This window comes from Manis javanica, chromosome 17, assembly GCF_040802235.1.
Source record: "Manis javanica isolate MJ-LG chromosome 17, MJ_LKY, whole genome shotgun sequence".
Taxonomy (NCBI): Eukaryota; Metazoa; Chordata; class Mammalia; order Pholidota; family Manidae; genus Manis; species Manis javanica.
Window position 1 is genome coordinate 64,025,597 of NC_133172.1, and position 16,126 is coordinate 64,041,722.

Consider the following 16,126-nt stretch of genomic DNA (forward strand, 5'->3'; position numbering starts at 1 on the left):
CAGGGCCATACCCCTGGGCCACCCTCCTCTGCTGTTGTGAGCTTGAGCGAAGCAGAGGTCTGCCTTCTCTCCCCTGTGGCCAGGAGGCTGTCAGTGCGCCCCAGGACACTCAGGAGAGGCGCAGACACACCTGCCTCCTCCCGGAGAGTTCACGCTCACAGAGCCTTGCCCTGTCCTACAGGGAGAGAGCAGGCACCTCCCGTGGATCTCCCTGGACTTAAACAGGACATTTCAGGTGTCCTATCACAGGAACACACCCAAAATGTCATCGATCTCCTTTGATGCCAATTTTCTGACAACAGAGTTTTCGGTAGGGACCTACAGCTACCAGCTGCTGGAGGGCCGGAGTCCCTGCACCTCAGGGTCAAGGCAGAGAGAGCGCTCCCCTCTGGCCCACCAGCTGTATCTTGCCAGTAGAGGCCAGCCCCCAGGTCAACCCCTGCCACTCCCTACCCACACTCAGGCGACAGATGCCACTGGCCGGCACAAAGGGGCAGGGTGGGAGGAGGCTGCCACCCGGAATAACGGGCAAGCTCCCTGGCCTGATAGCTTTTCACTCCTCGTGTCCAAATGGAAACAAAGTAGAACGTGCAGGAATTCTAAATGGCATTTGCCAAGCTACAGAGTGAGAACTGGCAAGTGCCTGTGACCACAGTGCAGGTGGCAGGTGTGGCTCCGACAAGCCTGCTGTGAACTCTGTCCAGGATCAGGGTGGGACCCAATCAGCTTGGATGGCTTTTAAGAGCCCCAAGGGCTCTGCAGGTTATAGGGTGGGGTGGGCACGGTGCCGGCAGAAGCAGGCATGGCAGGTGCTGGGAAGCCTGGTGGGAACAGGTGGGCTGCCACCCCACAGCAGAGCAAGGCTGAGGCCCTTGCAGATCCCTCCCAACTGCTCCTCAAGGGCTGGTTCACTGTCTCTCACTCCTGCTGGGCTCCTGAGGCCAAGGGTGGAGGGTGGTTTCACGTGGGCCTGGACAGTCCCCACACCATCTTTTTCAGGAAAACCCAGCAACATGGCAGCACCTTGTGTTTCCAGCACCTCCTTCTTGGTCCTCTGCGAGGCTGGTCCTGCCTTCACTGCCCCTTGGTGTGTGGCACCCAGCTGCAAACAGAGCCTTACCCCCAGGCCTCAGAACAATGAGGCGGCCCCACGGCAGCCCCCCAACTGCACACACACCTCTGCAATCTCCTGCATCTTTTCCTGTGCCTACCAGACAAGTCCTTAGTGATGACTTCCAACTCACTAGTTCTGTTTCTTACCTAATAACCTATAAAATCTGTCCACTGAACTTTTAATTTCACTGATTATTTGTTTCCACAGGTTCAACAAAATCTACATGACCTTTCTTGACAGTATTTGTTCCTCGCTCTTGTATTTAATTTTCTCTTTTATTACATCCTACTGATCTCATTTCTTTTATCTGTGTCTAACCATCCCAGTTCAAGAAGGCCTGGAGGTAGCTTCTTCCCTGTGGTCAGTAGTTCTGACCAAGAACTTGCTTTCTGAAATCTGGGGCCCAGAAGGCCACAAGGCCTGCTTCTCCAGACAGGACTGGCTTTGGTCTGGAGCTGGAGGGAGGGGCGAGGTATTTCCAGCGGCACAAGCTAGAGCCCACACAACGGGGGGCTTCAGGCTGGCATCTGTCCCCGGGAGACTCTCAGAAGCCCCGCCTGCATGCCAGACAGCAGAGACGACGCCTCGGCCGGGGCGGCATCTTCACAGCAGCACGCCAAGGGGCATGGCCCTCCTAGGGCCAACAGCTGCGGCCCCAGCAGGCCAGCAGCCACGGCGAGAGGCAAACCTCGGCCCCAGCAGCTCATGGCCATGCTACCCACTCACTGGTTTCTGGGCCATTTTAGCAGAGGGCTTTCTCAGGACCCACAGAGTCTGCCATATTGCCAAAAAAGAGAAATCTAGAACTCCGACATCCCACCACAAAATCCTAAGATGTCAACACCACCCCGATTCTACTCCACAGCTGAGCGCTGAGTGGTGCTTCCGTGAAGCTGCAGCTCGTGGCACCTTTGGGCGGAGCGCGGGCGACTCTGATGTCCTGACGGCTTGGCTTATAAGGTCCCACCTGGCCCCGGGAACACGCCTTCCACGCCACACACAGGGCCCGGCTTTGAGGGTCAAAGTCATGAAACCCAGAGCACAGGCTGGAGCCGACACATGGGAAGATGGAGAGGCCCGGTTCACGGCCAGCGCACTCAGCAGGAGCTGTTCCGTTTTTACTGCAAGATCACCCACCCTTCAACGGTAGGTGCTAACACCATGTGGCCCCACTCACGCTGCACAGTGGGCACTGCCTAATGTTCAGGGGCAGCTGTGACAGGCTTTTCCCTCCAACCCCCAATTGGTGCCTACTTTTCTCTTTCCTCCCTTTTCTGAAAAATTATCACCACTGACGGTGGATAAAATTGCATTATTTCCAGCATCTCTTGCCTGGCCTTAGTATATTTCCGTATCAATAGGTGTTTTCAAGGGGTGGAGAGAAGCAGTGCATCTCCATATCAACAGGTAATTAAAAGGGGGAGCAGGGCATATCTGGACCTGAGAGGTTGGGTGGGGCCGCCTCCCCTCCTCCGCCCCCCAGTCGGGTCGTGAGAGACACGGGTGAGCAGAAGTGGGTGCCTGCTTGTAGGCAATAAACAGGTTTCTCCCACTTCATTTCTCTCTCTGATTTCGGTTCAATTCAAAGGTATTCTGCCACGGGATTTTCCCCTGGAGTCGCACTGACCATAAACAAAGAGGGGCCCTGTGACTTCCAGCAAGTCCCTGACTCTTGGTCTGCGTCACCTCCCTCGGGAAGGAGAGGCTGGGTCCGCCTGGCATCTCACTGCCCCGGTAGAACTTTTACTGCCAGGCCTTTCCACCTCCAGATGGGGGTGATGATGGCCTGCGCTGTCCCCATTCCAGAGGTGCCTGGGACCCCAACGCAGACTACTGTGGCTATAAAACAGGAGGCCAGAACATAAGAAAGTGACGCCGGCACGAACTGGCCTGAGCACACCAGCCTTAACACTGCCACTGCCCAGCAGTGTTTTTTAAAAAGCATGTTAGGAGCTTGAAGAATAAAATGGACAGACCACAACCCAGAGCCGCACCAACGTGGGGGCATGTCACCAGCCCTGCGAACCCCGGAGCCTGCCTGGGCCACCCTGGGAGCAACGGGGTGGGCCTGGTGGGGGTGGGAAGAGCCCGTCCCGAGCCCTGAACTGGAGCACTCACTGTGAGTCACACCACTTCACAGGCCAGAAGTCCCCCGGTTCAGAGCTCCACAGGAGGAAAGCGTGGCTGGCACACACAGGTTAAGAAACATGCCCGAAGTCACACAGTGCCCACTGGGATGCAGCCGGATGGGCGCTCTCCTATCTCAAGACCCCACGTGGGGACCCACCCCGTGCACCTCTCGTTGTGCCGGTCTGGCTGTGTCCTGTCGCTGTGACCAGTGTGGGCACTGGGACCGCCGCACCCATGCTACGTCGACAGTATGGCCTGGCTGCCAGCCAGAGCACACCTGGGAGGAGCCCTGAGGGGCTGTGGTACCTGCGCATTCATACCTTTTCTGCAACTGGGGAAATAGAGAATTTGAAATAGAAAGAGCCTTCCTGTGCTAATGCCAACTTTCCTTTGTCCAAGAAGAAACTGCTCAACTTTTGACAAGAAAAACGAGAAATAGTGTGGCCAGGGGTCCGTCACGTGGGATTCTTCAGGAGCTGGGAAGCCTTCACCTGGACGTGCTTCTTCACGAGCGGCCCCACACAGCTCTTCAAATGAAGCAGCCCCCCCCCCCAGCTCTGTGGCCAGTGGGATGGCAGCTGCTGGGCCCCTCGCCTTCCAGCCTCCTGCTCACAGACCCCTCCCTCCTGCCTCTTCGCTGCGTGATGGAATTCACCTCTACTCATTCACTCTTCTCCACAAGATGCACAGGAAGGGGGCCCCGACGGGCGGCCTTCCTCAGCCCTAGCCCGGGCCTTGCCCTCCCTTCTCCCTGCTGTGAGGCAGGGGGTGAGCAGGCGCTCACAGCAAGCTCAAGCGTCTCCTGCACCGGCCCTTCCAGCCTGGGAGCCCTGCCAGGATGCACCTGGCCCTGTCCTGAGAGCTGAGAGTCACTTGTGGGCGACACACGCCTGCTCTCTGCCCACCGCAGGCCAGTACTCTGTGAGGGAGCGAGCTAGCAGGATGGTGCCACCTCCGAGGCTCACAGGACACAGTGCCCGGAGCTCCGAGAAGCCCTGCCCGTCCACCCACGTGGGACCCAGCCCTCCCCGACTCTGTGGGGCCAGGGGCGCACGCTGCAGCAGGCAGCTGCCCCACCCCCTCAGCGCCTCCGGAGCAGGCGGCTCACATTCCACACCGCTGAGAAGGGGCCCTAGATACGGCACACAGGCCCTACTCGCAGGGTGAGAGCAAACTAAGGGGACTGGGTCCTCCTCACACTAAAGAAAGTTCAGGTGCTGAGAAAAGGCAGCTGCCACCTCTCCACGCTTCTGGCAGCACAACTCCCTGCGGTGGGGGCCCGGTGGCTCCACCCAGGGCGGGGCAAAGCCAGCGGTACAGCATGGGGCGGACGCGAACGGAGCAGGGAGTCAAGGCTGGACGCCCGGGCTGCGGAGAGCGGATCATCATGGCCCACCGTGAGCGATACCCGCCCACACGGTTCCTGAGTCGTGGGCGCATGTGAGTAGAAGACAGACTGGGGTATGAAGCGGGCCCAGCCCAGCACGGTCTCATCAGGAGCGCTCTTGAGCTGCCGAGCAGCCAGCCACCTGGGCGTGTCCCTGGCCCCTCCTGCACGCAGCCCTGGAGGCCAGGTCATGGCGGCTGTGACAGTACCACCTCGGGGCGGCCTGGCTCTGGGCGGTTGCGTGCACTGTTTCCATGCGTACCACAGCCTCTGCTGTCCTTGGCAGGCCGCCCCCAGCCCTGACTAAGCACAGAGGGAGGCCGCCTCCTGGGGGACGGTCACGTGGGGCCCTCCCCCAGAGGCTCTAGGACACGGGACAACGTGATTTGCAGCTCGGTGGCCCCTGGGGGTTGGCTCATCAGTCACCCCTAACTGGCAGGGGTTTTCGGGAGGGTTGACAGCTGAGGAAGCTCACTATATGTTGCTCAGAACCCCAGCTTCTGGAGCCTTCTGCCGTATCCTGGCAGTGGGTGCTGCGCTGTAACTTCCCAGCAGAGGGCGCAGGAGGGACACAGCAGGAGCAGAGGTCGGACGGTGTGCGCCGGCGACGCCACGCCCGGCCCCTTGCTTGGGTCGGTGGCTTTGGAGGACCCTCCCTATCAGCAACTCATCAGAGCTAATTCTGAAATGAACCTCCCTTGATCTCCGGCATGGCTTCTCCCTCCTGACTGAGCAGCAGGCACAGCCCTGGGGGAGGACACACCAGAACCATGGTTAGCATGGCCTTAGGGCTGGCTCAGGTATCTGCTTACCAGGCAGGGCCGGAAGCCAGGTAAGCAGGGAACGAGTAACCAGGGCCTGCAGGGTCAGCCAGGGGCCCCGGGCAGCCTGGCCCCCACTGCCGTGCGTGGTGCACAGACTTGCTGTTTGAATGGCCCACATACTGGGAACCATCTTAACTGGAAAATCTATGTTTGTTACATCTACAAAGCAGATATACAATAAATTACATGTTAAAATTGGGCCCCGAAAGGACAGTAATAGGATGGCAAATACTGTATTTCATATGGGTTCAGATTTTTCTAGCACAGCCCTTGCCTGGAAAGTTCTCTTCACCATGTTATTATTCTGTTTTCCTATCTCATTACCCCTTGCCCTCATCTGGACCCACAACTCACAGAGAAAATGTGAGTATTCCCTGCGGGGCTCCTAGACACCCCAGAGGACCCACCTGACCACCTCTTGTTGAGAGGCCAGCCATCGACAGCTGGACCTGTAAGGCCGCCAACAGGGCAAGGACAGCCCGGCATGGGAGCTCTGCTCCAGCAGAGGAAGCCGGCAGCCTCCTCGGCTCCATCAAGGCCCGGAACTCACAGGCACATCCCAAGGACCTACCACCACCTCCAGACACCCCCGCATCCAGACAGCTAACAAACAGCAATGCCACACCCCCTCTACCACCAAAATTGGCACCTGCACCAACAACTAGAGATTTCCAGGCCTGGCCAGACTTCCTGAGTCACAGAATGCCCAGGCGTCCCTTGGTTCTAGGAGACCCGCCTCCATGCACACCCACATGCCTTCCTCCACTCTCCCATGGAGCATCACCTCTGTACCCTCACCCACTCCCCCCTTCCTATCCCCAACATGCAGTGACAGGAGCCAGGCATTTATTTGGCCAGGCCTTCGACAAGGACCCCACAAGTCCTGTGCTGCCTTGCTCGTATCGTAGCCAGCAAAACCAAGCCCACCTCCCTGGCCCTTAATTAACCAAGGTATCTGCTCAGCTACTGAACCCCATGCCCAGAAGCCCCCGCGCCCTGTGACAGAAGCTGTGACACAGGCTCCCATGGGAACATGCGCCTGGGAGCACCCTGTGGCTCTCCAGGCTGCCCCCCGGCCACCTCTCCCAACTGCCTCATGTATTTACCTTGTTTCCTTGTTACCTGCCCCTCTGCTGCCACCTGCCACAAGGCCCCATGTGCATGAAACCCACACCCATGCCCCATTCCCGGCATATCTGTTCCTTGTCTGGTGGCTGCATGAAGGGACCTGGGCCTGCCTCGTGGCTCTGTGGGTTTGCCCAGGCTCCATGGCCCCCCACGTGTTCTGTGCACCCCTTCCCACCCCTTGCCTGTGACTGGCCTATGAGTCTGCAGAGCAGTCAGACAACCAGCAGGTGGGGAGGCCCCTGGGCACCAGTGTCATGAGGAAGAGAGGGTGCAGGCTGGCAGGAGAGGCCGGGTTCCTGCCTTGACCCAGTGCTGGTCCCCATGAGCAGCTCAAGATGGAACCAAATGTAAAGCGCACGCCAAGTATTATTCACCCCACATGCTCACTCGGAGGCACACAGACACACATGCGCCCATGCACACCCTCCTGCCCTGCAATCCTGGGCCCCGCCCACACACAGAGGACGACTGTGTGGCTCCTGCTGTCAGTGTCCCCTCTAGCTCTCAGTTCAAACAACTGGGTTTAACATATGTGTTTTATAGCCCTGAGGGGAAGCATGTTTACCCCCCACGTAAACTCCCAGAGGACTGTGGAGGGCATGGAGCCTCTTGGGAGAGGAGCCCATAGTCATGCCCACAGGGGGACACACGCTGGGAGGTTCCCTGGGTGTGCAGGGCCCAGGGCCATTCCCAGTGTGCGCTCCTGGGAGAATACTCTGCGTGTGAATCCGTCCTATCAACTCCGAGTCACCCAGAACCCTGGGAAAAGAGGAGCGCTGGAGCCTCACTCTGGACCTCCCCCTTCCCCAGTCTGCAGCAGGACTCCCTGAATGGATCTGGTGTAAAGCCAGGAGATGCAGAAAGGCCGGGGGCACCTGTCCTGAGTGTACAGTCCAGGCCAGGTCCAGTGTCAGGAGACCCCCAAGGGACAAGTGTCAAAGACATTCCATGGAGAGTTTAGCAGCTGTGATGTGGCACATGTGACACGGGAGCAGCCCAGAGGTTGGGGGGCAGAGCTGGCCAGACGCGTACCTGTGTCCGAGTCCTTCTGCTCTCCATTGGCCCCCACAGTGAAGGGCAGCTTCCGCTTGGTGGCCCGCTCCCTCACCTCCTTCGTTCCATCACTGCGGTCCAGCTTTGGGGTCTTGGTCAGAGAAACTTTGTCTTTATCCTAGAAAAGAAGGTGACATTTTCAGACGTCACTGCCAAATTAAATTCTCAAAATCCTCAACGTCTACTATGATTTCATTTCATTTGCAGGGAAAGCAAATCTCTTATTTGGGCAATTGGCAGCCCTCTGCACCCACCAGGCTCAAGAGTGCACAGGTGGTCGGTCTCCTCCGGCTCCCTCCAGCCCCACTTCTCATCCTGAGCCGAGAGACTCTCACGAAATCTCAATGAACACAGAGCAGACAGACAGACAGAAGGTGCCTCCAACCCTGCTGTCAGGGTGGGATTGAATGAGGAGGAGAACAAGAGCTATCTTTAAACGGGAGTCTGTTTCCCACCGTAAGCCCACCTGCCTGGTTCTCCCACCACCCTGGGGCTCAGCTGCTGAGATGCTGGCTCCCCCTTCCAGAGCTCGGCCGCCTCCTTGCCCATCATATGTCCCGGCCCTGGTGCTGCCCACCTCTGCCTCACTGCGGCACCTCAGGACACAGCCTGTGCCTGCAACCCTGTGCAGCTGGAGGGCGGGCAGGGCGCTCTGCCATCATCCCCATCCTGGCTTGAGCCTCAGGGTCGGTGTCTCTTGCAGGACGAGGACCAGACGCCCGAATTCCAGCCCACCTGGGCAGCTGGCCAAACCCACTGAATGCAGGACCTCACCGGCCCAGTGTCGATGGGAAACGGTGCTCTCCTCCTGGTGAGCAGAGGGCACAGCTGGCCGGCACACTGTCCACACAATGCACCCCATGCCATGGAAACCTGGGGCAGGGGGCCCACACAGACAATCCCAAAATGCAGGTGGGAGGGCATGACGGTGAGCCGAGCCCTGTGTGGAGACAGGAGCCTGGCCCTTGGTGGCTCAGCAGCTGGGTCTTAGACGCCGTCACACACACACCCCCGCTTGATGGCACTGTCCTGGGTGGGGGCCGCTCAGGCCAGTTTCCCATACTCTAGCCTACACGTTGGCTCGTGGCCCCACTGCACAGACTGGGAGGCAGAGACATCACAGCTCCTGACCTCCACGTCCAAGGCCCATGCAGGGGCGGGCCTGAGGCTCCAGGGAGCACACACACATGCTTGTTGCACTCCTGGGGCAGTGCCTAAGGTGGGCTACAAACACTTAGCTCCCTTCCTTATCAGCAAGCTTCCTTTCTGGACTTTTCCACAGGAAAGCCGTTGGCAAACGCTTGCAGTCACAACCACAGCCCCATGCCTTCCTCAAAGCACCTGGGACCCTCCTTAGCTTGACCAATCAGCATGGCACCTACAAATCTTGGCAGTTAAGGAGACACACCCGCAAGGGGCCAGGGAAACCTCTGTTAGCGCCAGGGGCATCAGGAGGGCAAGGGAGCCACAGGAGGGCAGGGCCCGCCTGCAGGTGTGGGTGTGCATCTCAACGCACAGGCCCTGGGGCGCCAGCTCACAGCACAGCCCACAGCCCCCAGCTCCAGAACAGAGCCCGTCCACAAAGACCCCAACACATGCCTTCTCGCCCAGCAACTCCTGGCCACTCTACCGATATATAAAAAGACATACAAACAGTAACAATAAGAAAGTCGATGGCAAACATCACTGTCCTTCACATTAGGCAATGAAGGAAAATAACTAATCATCTAGTACCTGCAGAAAAGGCCTGTGATGAAACACCACCCAGATACTGGCACAGTCTATCAGCACATTGCAGGGGGCAAAGGGCACCCAGGGCCCACAGCTGATACCAGGCTCAAGTGCAGGAAGCAGGGGCTTCCTGAGGGGCACCGAGGCACAGACGGCCACAACCTCATCTCCTGGAGAGACACGCACCTGCAAAGGCGAGTGCCCCTATGGCAAGCTAACATTTCAAAAGGTGTTCTGCATTAGAAAAACGCAAATTAAAGCCACAAGAGGACATCAATAAGTGCCAGCAGTGTCCCGTGCTGACAAGACGTAACAGCAGCAGAATGGGGCGCACTGAGTGTGTGGCTAACAGCGGACACCATGAGCCCCCAACACAGTTGGTGAATCACAAACTCAACACTGATGTTCACAGCAATTTTGTTCATTATGGTAAATAAATGAACTGAAGAATTCTAGCGTAGTCACGACCGACACCCTGCAACAGCAAAAAGATACACTGCATGTGACACTGCAGGAGCCGCACCTGTCAACACCCTAGACGATGGCTGGTGTGCTCAGACTTCACAGGGACAAAAAATAAGTCTGCTCTGGAATCACACTTGGCTCAATCCCTTTTATACTTTTTCTTTCCTGAGGGATACAATGAACTATTATCTTAAGAGGATATGGAATCCAAAGGCATACACAACTAAACTATTCCAATTCAGGGGGGATGACAAACACTGCTGGATATGAAACTGACTTCTACATTCTACAGAGAATTAGGAGATGACATTACAGTATCAAGACACAAGTATACACGAATAAGTGCACCAAAAGATGCTCAATTCTAAAATTCATATGGAACCACCAAAGACCCCAAATAGCCAAAGCAATCCTGAGAAGGAAGAATAAAGTGGGGGGGAATCTCGCTCCCCAACTTCAAGCTCTACTACAAAGCCACAGTAATCAAGACAATTTGGTACTAGCACAAGAACAGAGCCACAGACCAGTGGAACAGAATAGAGACTCCAGACATTAACCCAAACCATATATGGTCGATTAATATATGATAAAGGAGCCATGGACATACAATGGGGAAATGACAGTCTCTTCAACAGCTGGTGTTGGCAAAACTGGACAGCTACATGTAAGAGAATGAAACTGGATCATTGTCTAACCCCATACACAAAAGTAAATTTGAAATGGATCAAAGACCTGAATGTAAGTCATGAAACCATAAAATTCTTAGAAAAAAACATAGGCAAAAATCTCTTGGACATAAACATGAGTGACTTCTTCATGAACATATCTCCCCGGGCAAGGGAAACAAAAGCAAAAATGAACAAGTGGGACTATATCAAGCTGAAAAGCTTCTGTACAGCAAAGGACACCATCAATAGAACAAAAAGGTACCCTACAGTATGGGACAATATATTTGTAAATGACAGATCCGATAAAGGCTTGACATCCAAAATATATAAAGAGCTCATGCACCTCAACAAACAAAAAGCAAATAATCCAATTAAAAAATGGGTAGAGGACCTGAACAGACAGTTCTCCAAAGAAGAAATTCAGATGGCCAACAGGCACATGAAAAGATGCTCCACTTGTCATCGCTTGTCATCAGAGAAATGCAAATTAAAACCACAATGAGATATCACCTCACACCAGTTAGGATGGCCACCATCCAAAAGACAACAACAAATGTTGGCGAGGTTGTGGAGAAAAGGGAACCCTCCTACACTGCTGGTGGGAATGTAAATTAGTTCAACCACTGTGGAAAGCAATATGGAGGTTCCTCAAAAAACTCAAAATAGAAATACCATTTGACCCAGGAATTCCACTTCTAGGAATTTACCCTAAGAATGCAGCACTCCAGTGTGAAAAAGACAGATGCACCCCTATGTTTATTGCAGCACTATTTACAATAGCCAAGAAATGGAAGCAACCTAAGTGTCCATCAGTAGATGAATGGATAAAGAGCATGTGGTACATATACACAATGGAATATTATTCAGCCATAAGAAGAAAACAAATCCTACCATTTGCAACAACATGGATGGAGCTAGAGGGTATTATGCTCAGTGAAATAAGCCAGGTGGAGAAAGACAAGTACTAAATGACTTCACTCATCTGTGGAGTATAAGAACAAAGAAAAAACTGAAGGAACAAAACAGCAGCAGACTCACAGAACCCAAGAACGGACTAACAGTTATCAAAGGGAAAGGGACTGGGGAGGATGGGTGGGAAGGGAAGGATCAGGGGGTGGGGGGAAGAGGAGAAAGGGGGCATTATGATTAGCATGTATAATCGGGGGCGAGGAGGGGGGCACGGGGAGGGCTGTGCAACACAGAGAAGACAAGTAGTGATTCTACAGCGTCTTACTACGCTGATGGACAGTGACTGTAATGGGGTGTGGGGCCGGGGGGGCGGGAGTGCTTGGTGATGGAGGAAGTCTAGTAAACATAATGTTCCTCATATAATTGTAGATTAATGATACCAAAATAAATAAATAAATAAATAAATAAAAAGATGCTCAAGCCACCTGCACAGAAAGATCACAAAACACTGCTGAGAGAAAATAAAATAAACCCGACTTAAGGGCAGAGGGGTACTCATGCTTGTGGGCCAGAAAACTCAAAACTGTTAATATGGGGATTCTCCCCAACCAATCTTTACATTCAAAGCAATCCAATCACAATCCCAGCAGGCTTTTTATGGAAATCAACCAGCTTATTTCAAAATGTATATGGAAATGCAGAAAGTCAAAAATAGCAACAGCAATCCAGAAGAACCACTAAGCCTGGCAAATCAAACCACTGCATACCAAGGCTGCAGAATCACAATGTCACGACAGGTGGTCCTGGATGGAGCCAAAGGTTCAGAAGGGAGAGAAGGTGGCCCCCACCTGACGGGTGACAGAGGCTCTGTTTCAACACAGCGGGGGAGGGCGCTCTTCAGTAAGTGACAACGACCATGTGGACATCCACAGGGGAGGAACAGCCGTCACTCCCACTGCACACCACAACACAAACATTAGTTCCAGACCAATCACGGGTGGAGAGCTCCTAGAAGACAGCACAGGAAACCGCCCAGCACAGCCAGGCCTGGCGAGAGAGCTGCACGTCCCCAGGGACTGGGGGCTGCGGACCCGAGAGCGAGCCTACCGTCCCCGGGACTCTCAGCTTTGGAGTGTGGGACCAGCGCCTCCCTCTCACATACCGCCACTGTGCAAGAGAACCCGAGGCATGGGTGTTCGCGTCATCGCTCCACCACAGCCCCAAGTGATCGTGGAGGAACATATACCTAAGTTGTTAACATTCATTCACATGACGCGAGACCGACAGGAAGAAGCCTGCAAACCTGACAAAATGCTGAGCTGATCCCCTCACAGAGTCCATTAGTGAGCACCCACCCCAGAGACAAGCAAAGGTAGAGGCTGCTGAGGTCAGGGGGTGCACCTATGATAATACTGTATGTTTGGACCCAGAGGGTAATTACCCCAGGTTTTAAAAATGAAACAAAATACGATGTGCATTTATATTTAAACAAAAAAGTTCAAAGGAAGTCTTTAAGTCCTAGCTCCTTACCTTACCAGCTATGCAGGGAAAAGCAGTCACCACCGTGCACCTGAGTGCGCTGGGGGCTGCACCATCACCGCACGGTGGCGGGGCCCGGCACCCAGTCAGACGGGACTCTTGGCAAACCTGGGCTGTACGTGCCAAGCAGCAGGGCAGGGGCAGAACAATTCACTCAACCTGGCTGAGCCTTCCTCACTGTAAACAGGGATTATCACAGAAACCAGCTGTACATGTTACAACTTTCCTGAGCCCAAAAACACCAGAAACATGAAACGCAGCCTGTTCCAGCCTCCTCTGTGTCAGACCCTGTGATGCCATGAAAACCGCCAGGGTGGTCATGGCTAAGGCACCCGGACATGCAGGCAGTGACCCTCCAGCCGGTGTCACCTCACATGTCCTCACAAGCTTGAGGAGGGGGCCTCCCCCATCACATACAAAGAAGAGAAGGCCAGTATTTAGCTCCCACCAGCCAGGCTTTCCACACAGAGGACAAAGAGAGCTATAATGACTGCTTGGAAGACGGTCCCGTCAGCCATCCACCCTGGGACGGCAACTACTCTCATGGATAAAGACAAGGGCAAAAGGGTCCAACAGGAACAACAATTCTATCAGCCCCTAAAAAGCAGCCTGAATAGACTGGTCCAACTCTGTCTGGGAAGATTATCCTTCCCAACCAAGCTACCTCAGCATCTTTACTGAAAGGCAGCTGGTCACGTGTGGGCGGGGCTTCCTCTGGGCTCCGCAGGCGCTCCTTCCCTGCTGCCCCGCTGCTGGGCGGGCCCGCCCTGTGCAGCGCCGCGCAGCCTTGTCCCGAGGCCCTGTGAGGGCGCACAGAGCACCCTCCAGCTCATTCCCTTCCAAGCGCTTCTGGTCACTCCAGGCCCTTTGGATTTCTTTATCGACTTTGGAATCGGCTTACCAATGTCTACAAAGAGCCCACAGGGCTTTGGCTGGTGCTCACTGGACCCACAGGTGGGCCTGAGGAGGATGCTGTGCACACCAAGCACTGCTGGCGCTGGCGGGACGTGGCCAGGCTCTGCCTCCAGGTCCCATGCTCCCTTCACCACGTTCATCCCCAAGTAAACCATGTTTCTGACGCTGCTCTAAGTGTATTTAAAAAGTTAACACCCGATTGTCTACGAGCACTTAAGACACACTGCATCCTGGCTCTGACGCTCACCGCTCCAGGTTCCTGGAGCTCCCCCACGGGCGGCCGTGCGGTCCGCCGGCGGAGCTGGCCTCTCCCCTGGCTTTCCAACCTGTGCGTCTCTCTGATATCTGGAATCCAACCTGAGCATGAGCTGCTCCACACTGACACATGCCCAGCGCGCCCAGAGGAACAGATGGTTCTGGAAGCTATGGGCAGTGTGTCCGCGAACTGGAGGGGTCAGGGGTGGGGTCAGCAGTCACTGCTCAGTGTGCTTCAGTGGCTGGTGAGGCCTTTGTGGGGAAGAGAGAGCAAAAGCCTGTAAGGGACGTGAGCCCGCCCCTTCTACCCCGAAGCTGGCACATCGAGTCCCCTCTGTTCTGCTCCTCTATCTCCCCTCTGCCCTCACGGAACAGACAGAAACCCTAATGGCCACACTTATCCTCCGGATCACGAACACCACCGGAGTCCATCTGGGATGACGATAACCTGATGCTCTCTCGCCGTCACCAGGAAACCTGACGAGTCCTGAAACGGAGCCCACCGTCTCTGGGCCTGGGACCCACGGGAACTGGACCCATGGCCATCCCGTACGCCCATTATGAGGACATAACCTCTGCCTGTCCTCCAGCGGCACGTTTGGATTTGTGGAGCCATGTGCTCCGAGAACCTGGGGCCATGTGGACTCTGCTTAGCAGCAGGCCTCACCCACGACATGCCCATGAAACAGGATGAAGCAGCCACAAGCCCAGGCCACATCAACCACACCCCCAGCTTCCAGACTGGGACCATTTTGAAGTTGCTCCTCTGGGATGAAGGGACCAGGGCACTGCGATGCACCTCTGAAGATAGCCCACCTCTCGTGGACAGGTGTGCCTGCCAGCCTGCAAGGACACCATGAGCCTGTGGCTCCTACAGACCATCCCTGGGGGTCCCCTCGAAGGACCGTGTGAGGGGATGCTGGACGTCACAGCTTCTGGTACACACAGCATGCAGGCATTCCTCAGACCAGACCAAGCCCCATGTCCCTGAGGAGTTGAAAAACAGGGGCCACTGCACCACCTCAGAATCTACCTTCCTGAGGTCTAAGCAATGATGAGAAGGCACATCCCGAAAGGCCCCCGGTGCCGGTGCTGCTGTCCCAAGGACATGCTCTGAGGACCACTTGTCCGGTTCAGGAGAAGGCAAACTTGGCCAGCACTGAACTCGGAGGGGCTGAGCCGCTCTGCAGTCACCTCTGGGCACAGTGTGGTGGGGGCAAGAGGCCCCGGCCAGGGTGAGCCCGAGAGAAGGCTGGCGCCGGGGTGTCACTTCCTGCTGGTGGCCTCAGACACCACGGAAGCCCTCGGCTTCTCTACACCAAACAGCCTCCATGAAGGGGCTTACTGGTTCCTTCTCAGGCCCCGTCCAGCTCGGATGTTCTGAGACTAGGGTGTCTGCTGTGGTGCAGAGCATTTTCCAGGGAGGTGTCTGGAGGGGAGACCCCAGGGAAGAGCCACTGTGTCCAGCATGGCAGCCCACATTCCCCAGTGTGCCTGAGCAAGCAGGCATCAGGAAGCTGCCAAACAAGCGCGGCACGTGGCCGAGGCCCTTGCACACATGCCGCTCGCACCACAATTCTTTTGGGGAAACCTAAATATGCTGCTTTTGGTAACACAGATCTGTGGCTGGGGAAAACAGAGTTTGGGAAAAAACAGAGTGACTCAACACCAGCACTGCCCCCCAGGCACCTGAGGCCCATGGCAGGGCCCTTCCGGGTCCCACCAGCCCCACGCACACCTCCCAAGTGCCCTGTTCCAGCTGCCGTCTACACTGAAGAGCGCCAGCAGCACCGACTGCCTGGCCCCGTGCCGTGCGGCCTCCCCAGGGCTGAGAGTTCTGCTCCAGGAAGAAAAGGTCTGGCTTCACCATGGTAGTTCTGAACAAGTACAAAGCTACCTAGCAGAGCGAATACCCAAAGCCAAACCCACATGTGCGGCAGACACACATGCTGCCTAGACCAACCACACCAGAGCCCGCTAGGTCCGCAAGCAAAGGATAACAACCTGA

General features: G+C 55.7%; 1 protein-coding gene across 8 annotated transcripts in view; it reads right to left on the reverse strand.

The window, feature by feature from the left end:
- ANKRD11 (ankyrin repeat domain containing 11) overlaps window positions 1-16,126 on the reverse strand; it is a 161,783-nt gene that overhangs the window by 20,442 nt on the left and 125,215 nt on the right. For all 8 annotated transcript variants that reach the window (XM_073226801.1, XM_017662272.3, XM_073226800.1 and 5 more), the window contains one exon: window positions 7,616-7,754. In XM_073226801.1, coding sequence (XP_073082902.1) covers window positions 7,616-7,754 — 139 coding nt within the window. The remainder of the gene's footprint in view (window positions 1-7,615; window positions 7,755-16,126) is intronic.